This window comes from Filicampus tigris, chromosome 3 (assembly GCF_054856515.1).
Source record: "Filicampus tigris isolate MCC_2025a chromosome 3, RoL_Ftig_1.0, whole genome shotgun sequence".
NCBI classification, from domain to species: Eukaryota; Metazoa; Chordata; class Actinopteri; order Syngnathiformes; family Syngnathidae; genus Filicampus; species Filicampus tigris.
The window spans coordinates 20,973,446-20,982,995 of NC_141219.1; the positions used below are offsets into that span (position 1 = coordinate 20,973,446).

The 9,550-nt window shown below is 38.2% G+C and overlaps 1 protein-coding gene across 2 annotated transcripts in view; it reads left to right on the forward strand.

Moving 5' to 3' along the window:
• pde8a (phosphodiesterase 8A) overlaps positions 1-7,131 on the forward strand; it is a 71,747-nt gene extending 64,616 nt beyond the window's left edge. For both annotated transcript variants that reach the window (XM_086025721.1, XM_086025722.1), the window contains exons 18-22: positions 444-661; positions 1,992-2,124; positions 2,573-2,737; positions 3,480-3,609; positions 5,271-7,131. In XM_086025721.1, the coding sequence (XP_085881847.1) occupies positions 444-661; positions 1,992-2,124; positions 2,573-2,737; positions 3,480-3,609; positions 5,271-5,377 (753 nt within the window). In that variant the 3' untranslated portion in view covers positions 5,378-7,131. The remainder of the gene's footprint in view (positions 1-443; positions 662-1,991; positions 2,125-2,572; positions 2,738-3,479; positions 3,610-5,270) is intronic.
• Positions 7,132-9,550: the final 2,419 nt, after the last annotated feature.

The following is a 9,550-nucleotide window of genomic DNA, read 5'->3' on the forward strand; positions in this document are numbered from 1 at the left end:
TTTAGTGGTTCATAACTATTATTATTATCTTTAGTATTATTTTTACCATAGATGAAGAATAGAGGTATACAGTTAGAAAAAATGGAGAAGGGGTGGGATTTAATAAGTCTAGACTTTGTCCCGCTTCCTTTTGAGCATGGAAGACTTTGTGAGGTGTGCTTTTGCTCATTTTTAAATGTTGTTATTTTTCATTTTTCTTATATTCATTGTTATTATAATTATTGTTTTTTTCTCTCTTCGTGTTCAAATAAATCATCCATTCATTCAACATTTCACCAAACGCGCAGCAAAACTGATAGCTCTTCACAGTAGAATGTGGTACATATACATTATAGGTGCATGTTTATGTTCACTTTAATTTTGATAGCAGCCAGGTGGATTTTCTCAAATGGAACAGCCCGTGTTCATATTCCCTCTGCTTCTCGTGTGACTTGCTGTAACAGCAAAGCTTAGATCCCATTGATGAGGTGGCTGCCCTGATTGCCGCCACCGTACACGACGTGGACCACCCGGGCCGCACCAACAGCTTCCTGTGCAATGCGGGAAGCGAGCTGGCCATCCTCTACAACGATACCGCTGTGCTGGAAAGCCACCACGCAGCTCTCGCCTTCCAGATCACAACCCGAGATGATAAGTGCAACATATTTAAGAACATTGAAAGGTACACCAGAACACTCTATCCATCATTGGTGATCACAAACCAAAACTACAATTAACATCTGGAGTGTTTTTAATAAGGGAAAACAACACTCAATAATATTGCACTTTCTAAAAACATACAGTAATAACATAATTAGATAGAATATAAAGAATTAAACAATTCATCCATTGTTAATTGACTGTGACTCCATCTGGTGTGTGTCACTTGGTTTGGTTTGAATATTGATATTTTGTCAGTCTACATGCATTGTAACACTGACACATCGATGCTATTCATTGTATGGTACTTTGCATTGTGCATTAAGCTAAACAGACTTTTTTTTATGTAAAGCTATGTTTTAAATACTCAACTTGTAATACATTTGTAATACCTTTAGATTGCCATTAAACTTCAACCAGGTGTGGCATTAAACAGCTCGAAGCAATGTAAATTAACAAAAATGTGTGACACCACCATTTTTTTAATTATATTTTATTTTTTAAATATCATTGAAAGAGCAGTATTTTAGCATATGGGCCAATTATGTTTGTAGGGGACACTTTGGAGTTTAGATAATTTACACCATAATAATTTTAACAGGTTTGTTATTTCAGGAGTGGGCATCAAAATGTTAGCCTTTCCAATTAATCAGTAACATGAAGTAGCTCTCGTCTCGTCAAAGAGATGCTGACCCCTGCTTTAGCGTTATGCATAAATGTTTTTTACTCTCTTATAATTAGCACATTATATGATTAAATGTTTTGCTTTTTATCCCATGCGAAATGGTATGGTTTTACTGCCTTATAATAAGGTGAATGGTATTCATTGTGACTTAAAATTAAGTTATGGAACAAAATTATGGAACATGGTTCATTCTAACAATTACAGTATCTTAATAATATATACAGCATTGATATACAAAATGAGTGCTTTAAAATGCAATGTTTTTTTGTTTTTTTTTTGTTCAGTTGAATTAAAAATTGTAGCTTTAAGGCTTCAACTTTCAGTAGAGCTTTTTGATATGGATACTACAAATATTAAGGCTGTCAATAAATTATAAACCAATGGTGAATGCAATTGAAATCTTATATGCTCATTCCGCCCTAACCCCAAATTTCTGATGCATTGTCAGTGTCGGGTTGTTAAAAGTGTTGTGTGTTTGTTAACATAATCGGGGTTTAATGCGATTCAAGTAAAGCGGAATAGCTCACGTGCACGGCTCCCCAGTGAGAGGTGCAAGGGGGGTGTGAACAAAGCATCCATTCATCGCCGCTGTCACTGCAGTCAGATTGGATTGCTCACTTTCCGTGTTACTTACCAGTCTGCGATCTCCGCCTCTCCCCGTCTCCAGGAATGAGTATCGAACACTACGACAGGCAATCATTGACATGGTGCTTGCCACCGAGATGACCAAACACTTTGAGCACGTCAACAAATTTGTCAACAGCATCAACAAGCCCCTGGCTGCTCTGGAGGAGAATGGGGTGAGATGAACTCACGAGTAGTCAAAATTCTGCCGTTTAAGAAATAGAGGTTCATCTGACTTGTAATCTGGTATTGCCGTAGACACATATATCTGTGCGAGGAGTGAATTCTACATCTTGGTATCATCTTTCTCGTCCTTGTGTGGAATGCCCTGCGCAGACTTTTAAAGCTTGTCTTGTCTTTTTAAGGAAAGAATGATCTGAGTAACTGATAAAGGGCTTACTTTCTCTTTCAAATGTACACAGCAGTTGTTTTAATTATTTGACGTGACCTTTCAACCGATTTGATAAAAGGGTCATTGTGTTTTGTGCGATAGCAGTCAGACTTGAAGGGCAATAATAAAATCAGACCACAAAGCCGCTCTGGTTTGCACCAGTGAATGTTGAAACAAATTAGGGTGTATGTCTAGCATAGCTGACATGTTGTCATTAATTTGTCTGTTTTTAGGGAAATAACGACGAGGAGTCGGTGAAAAGCATTTTGACATCCCCTGAGAATCGCATCCTTGTCAAGCGAATGCTGATTAAGTGTGCGGACATCTCCAATCCATGCAGGCCCCTGGAGCTGTGTATAGAATGGGCCGGCCGCATTTCGGAGGAGTATTTTGCACAGGTGACACAAAAGCTATACAACGCCCACCAGACGCTTCCTGACAAGGGCCGATGTTACAACAGTGTTCGCTACATTAATCAGACGCCCCGATGCTTATCGATGTCGGATTGGTGTTTCAAGGCCTTGAGAGGGATTGCCGCTGAAGACTACTGACCAACTGTGTTTGTCGTTTGAAGAACCACTCTGTCCAGTAAATTCCATAGCCTCTTCTTAAACTCAGTCAGTAGTTGACTGAAGTTAGCTTGATACGATCCAAAGTTCAGGGTAAATGACGCTCCGACGAAATGAAAACATGGGTAGTTATCAAATGAGTGAACAAAATAGTGGTGGGTTTAAAGTGGGATACACAGTTAACGGGAAATACGTAAAGTAAATTCCAGCTAAAAACAGTACTTGAAACAAATTAGTTGTAAGTTTTTTAGTGATTTGAATTGCTTTGCCCAAGACAAGTAGACTTGGGACTTGCTTGAGACATGGCAGTTATGACTCGAGACTTGCATATGTGTGACTTGATCCCATTTCTGTTGGAATTCCTTGTTTCATTTAATAGCCATTATAATTGGATATAAAAACCAAAAATAGCCTTAACAGGACTGTGAAATTGCCCTATTTTCTGAGAAAGGTGTAGCGCCAAGAAAGTGGTGATGAGTTACAATGTTGTCTGAGAACAGGGTGATGATGGTGATGATGATGATGATGATGACGACGACAATGATGTTGATGACTGTTGTCTTTGTTACAGACGGACGAGGAGAAGAGGCAAGGCCTTCCAGTGGTCATGCCAGTCTTTGACAGAAACACATGTAGCATCCCAAAGTCGCAGATTTCTTTTATAGATTACTTCATAACGGACATGTTCGATGCTTGGGATGGTAAGGCTGTGATTACTAATAAGAAATAAATGTTATATATGTACAGTATATTTTAAAAGGTATGTCAAAATGTTATGACTTTCTTATCTGAACTATATGATTCTGCATTTCAGTCAGTGATGAAAATTCAACTTTTAAAGACTGATTTTAGGGATTTATAATAATGGATAATGGATGGATAGATGGATGGGTTTCAAAATACATAAACTGTTGGAGACGCTCAATTGATGCAGGTGTGGGTGTGAATACTGTCTATATGTGGCCTGTGATTGACTGGCAACCAGTCCTAGTGTGTTCCCCGCCTCTTGCCCAAAGTCATTTGGGATAGAGCCCATCTGTCCTGTGAACCTAATGAAGATTAGCAGTATAGAAAATGGATGCGTGGATAGTTTGCAGTGTGCATCTCATCATACTGTACTTTACCCCTCACATGTAGCTAAATCTGGTAGACAAAGTATTAACAGCGGTAATATTAACAGTGATTCAGATCGTTATTACGGTTGCAAAGATACTGTATGATTAGTGTGTCATTGTGTATTGGATTGTTCTGTTATGGCTAATGTTGTAGCAGGTGAGTCTAAATGCCTGCAGTTATTTCTCTGCAGTCTGACCAATTGTTTGTGTTCATAGGAAATGATCTTCACAAATGAAAAATGTCCAGACTATCATGACATACACTGACTAGCGACAGTTATGAGCATACAGTGACCCCCCTGTTGCAAATATCAAAAAGCTACAACTCATTAATTCCCACCTAAAATGGTTGTAGTTGCCTATAGATGACATAAAATTGCTGAAAAGTACTTTTTTTGTATCAGACAACTCTATGGCCTGACTAAATGAAGCTCCTCATCTTACTTCAACATGTTGACATGTGTTCCTTGGCACCAAAACAATGTTTTTAATACAGTGTTGCTTTGCAATATAAGTGACGTCACTAAACATAAATAAGGAGAAGGACACATGTATTTAAAACAACCAAAAAACTTTGCATTAAGAATGCCCCCGCTAGATTAATGCTAACATATAATGTAAAAAAACATTGATGGGCTATCTAATAGCGTTGCATTACAAACCTTTTAAATGGCAATTTAAACAAAAAATGGTGGAGCAACACATGTAGACAGATAATATAACAATACTCATAGGCATATATTCTGCAGAGAACTACTGATTTTACTGCAGCTTACCTTTGAGTATGATTACTGTCTCCATGTATAGCCGTATGTCTCTATTATACTGCCCCCAGATGACCAAGGCACAGTAGAGGGAGCAATACAATGTTCATTAATTTAAGAAAAAAAAATTATCTTGTTTAAGTGTAAATGTTTGTTTTCATAGAGTTAAATATAGAGTGCTAGTTTTCTTATTAAATAAAACACATGATGTGTATTTTAAGGCACCATGTTATTATCCATGGCTTTGTCTTGATGACACAAAGAGCGGATAGGTGAGTTTTTTCCAGCAAATAAGAAGATAAGCTCTCCTCCCCTCCCCCCAAAAAAATCACAACTGGGGGAATATTAAATGCCAAAGGACAAATATGCGCAGGTTCAATGTATACTGAGATAATGTCAGATGGAAATGACTGTACGTGAATTAGAAAGAGAAGCTGCAAATCTAATCAACGATGATGAACGGTTTCTCTGAACTGTCTCCAGCTTTTGCAGACTTCCCCAATCTTATGCAGCACTTGGACAACAACTTCAAGTACTGGAAAGGCCTGGATGAGCGAAAGCTGCACAGCCTGCGACCGCCTCCGGAGTAGACGCTGCACTCCTCCTGCTTGTGTTGCGTGCATGCGTACCGAAAACGCCGGAAAAGTCCTCCACAGTGACTTTCTGACAGGCAGCTGCAGCACTGATATTGCCGGCTCTTACAAGCTTGTCCGAGGACAACTGTGGAAAAACAAAAACAGACGTGGACACACGCCAGCACCCTTTCGAACTTCTCATGCCTCTCAAGCATTTGCAGTGTAGCTGGTCATGACTCGAGAAGGGTTCCGGACAGGCCTCGTGGATAAGCTTCAGTCCCGTATGTACCATATGGGCTGCCCTGACTGCTTGTCGAACTGACCTTGCTGTTTGAGGAGAAACTGCTTGTTTACTGAAGGAGCCAGCAACACTGGAGGAGAGAATGGAAACGTGGTGCGAAAAATGAAGGTGTTCAATACAAGTCAGGTCATACAACCGCCTTCATCCTCCATTCTTGTTCACTCAGCAAGACAGGACTGCTCCTTCTGCTCCGGGAGGCTGAAATATGAAATAACGTTTTTTTTTTTTTTTTACCCCCCCTCAATAACTGCTCTTGTATTTCCATGTGCCCAACAGAAACGCATCGAAGTGGCATACACTAACTGCCATGTGGGAAGGGACACAAACCCTAACAATGCGAGGATCATAGCTGAACAATTAGATTATATTTGGTATGCTCACTTATTTAGTCTTACCATATTTTCCATATACAATATCCTAATTGAACTTGTTGGCAAATAAGAAAATCAATAGAGGGGGAAAAAAGCCAAAGCTAATGAATTCAGCTATAACTCACTATTATTCATATGAAGCATTACCATATTAAGCATTTTATTTTCCTATCAAACGTACAGTACCAGTTGAAGACTTTTGTATTGCACTGTAAACCATATTAGAAATGTCTGTCTCTGTCAGGAGGTTGGGTTGTTGCATTGGAGAATAAGCTGTTATTGTTGATCAACGTGAGTTGTCGTGTGGATGCAATCATTGTTGCAACAATCCCTCGCTCTTGATTTCATGCTGTAAACCGCTTGACATTTGACAACAGCAGAAATATGTGAAAACCATTTAGGACTTGAAAATTTTTTTTCTGACAGAATTTTTTGTATCTGGTTTATCCTACTGAAAAGACTGCCTTATTTTATACAATATTTATACAGTACATCCCACTGTGCAACGGCAAGAGACATCTGGAGTTTTTATTACAACATAGTCAGGTTATGTTCAAATAAATCTCAATATTTTTATAAACTTTTACACTGGATTTGCAGCAAATGAGATCAACTATTCCAGCGATCTGAGTACCTGTGAATTTGGTGGTCACACAGCATGTACAATATATAGAAAACGATATGGCTAATGATGGAGGACGTGCATCATAGAACTGTCTATCACTGTTTTGAAGCGGCCTCACATTGATTTCAGTCCCCAATGTCATTCTATTTTGGCCACTTGTCCAACATCCTTCTGCACAGACCCATGGAGCAGATTAGTTTTCAAAGGTGGATTCAGATTGGTTACTAATAATATACGTCGAAAATATTGTTGCTGATGAAGAATATTTCCTTGTTAAACAGTATATAAATGCCATGGACAAACGGTGTGACGGATGAATGCAGTTACTTTGTATGTTAGTTTCTCTCTGATGACACAACTGTACACTCAATCAGGAGTCTTGTTTCTTTCTCCTGATTCACATCTTGGTCTGAGGGCACGGAAGAAAAATAGAAACAATTCAATGAAAAATAAAAAGAATTATTCAACGTCAGTGCCTCTTTCCACTCATGTTACTGCTTTTCGAGTTATCATTTGGTGTAAGTTATTCTGTGACAACAGACTTGCATTCAGGAGGCAAACCTCACATTTTCACGTGGACACACGTGGGACAAATGTTTCACTCATGATTCCGACTTTAAATACTGAATGCTGATCACCAGATCTCTAGTGGAGGAGTAATGGCCCACTGCACAGCTGCAATTGGCAAACTAACTGCACTAAAGCTAAATTAAGAATCTCTACTCGTTAATTTTTATGACCTCTGGTAGACTGGAGTGGGCATATTTCATATTGTTGATGAAAGATTTGTGCACATCTACAGGATTTTTTCCAAAAAGCTTCGTTTCACAAAACCGATGGAGCCGAAATCATGTTCTTTACAATAATATGTTCTATGTACCTCCACTAATATAAACACGGCATTCTAATTGATTTAGTGTTTGTGGAATATGATTTAAGTAGTAAAATCCACCCGTTTTTAGCCATTTGAGGGGGCAGCCATTTTGTCAATTGCTGTCAACTGAAAATGACATCACAGTTGCTCAGGGTAACAACCAATCATGGCTTAGCTTCAGAAAACAAGTCAGCCGTGACTCATTTGGAATTGTTAAAATCTTTGAAAGCTAAAAAAAAAATAAACCAGGATAAACGAAATAGAATTTACAGCGGTATTCCCATGGTTACAGAGTTAAGAGAAAACGAGCATTGATCCTCTTAATTCGTACTATGCTATGCTTTCTGTTTGCAGATATTGATAGTTAGCCTACTGACCTAATGGGAGGTGCACACACCTCTCACCGCAGTCTCAATTGTGACTACACTAACAAGGTTTAGATGAGCCCATTCGTAATCAGCTCTTCTTAGGACAGTCTTACTACAAGCTAATCTGTGGAATTTTGCTTCACGGGAAGGTAAGGTACGGATAAAAAATTTGATGTGCCAGAAAAAAAAGTGACTGCAATTTTGCAATCTGCATGCCAAGTTTAGTTTCAATCAGCATAAAAATGGAACTCAATAGAATTTGGGTGGTGTGGGGGTTTGCTGCAGACATCATTTTTAATTAACTGTAAAATAAGTGCCAATGTTCAGACCATTAGAGAGTCAATTTGATTACATCATTGCTGTCACCTAATTGTAACATACAGTACCTGAACATGGTCAGCTGGTAAAACTTCTGTGATAAAGAACTGAACACACTCTATAACAACATATTGTTTTTGCCCAAGAATATTTGACAAAGAGTTTGCATGTTCAACCCGTGCCTGCGTGGTTTTCTCCAAGTAACTCCGGTTTCCTCCCACATTCCAAAAACATGCATAGCAGGTTAATTGAACACTCTAAATTGCCCATATGTGTGATTGTGAGTGCGAATGGGATAGGCTCCAGCACTCCCCGTGACCCTTGTGAGGATAAGCGGTATAGATAATGGATGGATGGATGGATATTTGACAAAATGTAATTCAAATAAGTAATTCATATCCATCTTTATCGTGATGTGTTGCTCTACAGCACAGGGGTCTTCTGATTTAAAAACGAGTGATCCATCAATTAGTTGTGTATAAGGCGATCATACATTTACATGGGTTAACAGGGTCGCAGGCGTGCTAGAGCCTATCCCAGCTGTCTTCGGGCAGTAGGTGGGGGACACCCTGAAGTGGTTGCCAGCCAATCGCAGGGCACACAGAGACAAACAAACATCCACACTCACAGTCACACCTAGGGGCAATTTAGAGTGTCCGGTCAACTTACCATGCATGTTTTTGGAATGTGGGAGGAAACCGGAGTACCCGGAGAAAACCCACGCAGGCATGGGGTATATGTGTGTGTATATATGTGTATATATATGTATATATGTGTATATATGTTTATGTGTGTATATATGTATATTTGTTTATGTGTATATATATGTTTATATATATATATATATATATATGTATATATATATATATATATATATATATATATGTATATATATATATATATATATATATATATATATATATATATATATATATATATATATATATAACAATAATAATAATAATAATAATAATAATAATAGAGATAGAAAAAATGTATACTTTGACATACATCAAAGTTTACAGAAACACATTTAACTTGATGCAAATCTCCATCCCCACGTTTTCAGAGCCTTTGGAATGTTGGAATATTCAATAGAACGGATGTACTAAATTTGTTATAAAAGGCAATAAAGCATGGCTTTCTTCCACGGAATTTACAACAATGTATATGATATTTTGACATGAGTACCAAACGATTAATCAGATATGGATTACTTTCTTCCAGAGTATCTTAAAAACATTTTTTTTTCCCAGGCGATGATGACATCCCTTTCATTACTATGAATAAAATCGCACAGTTCCTGCCTAAATAAACCAACAGAAGGACAG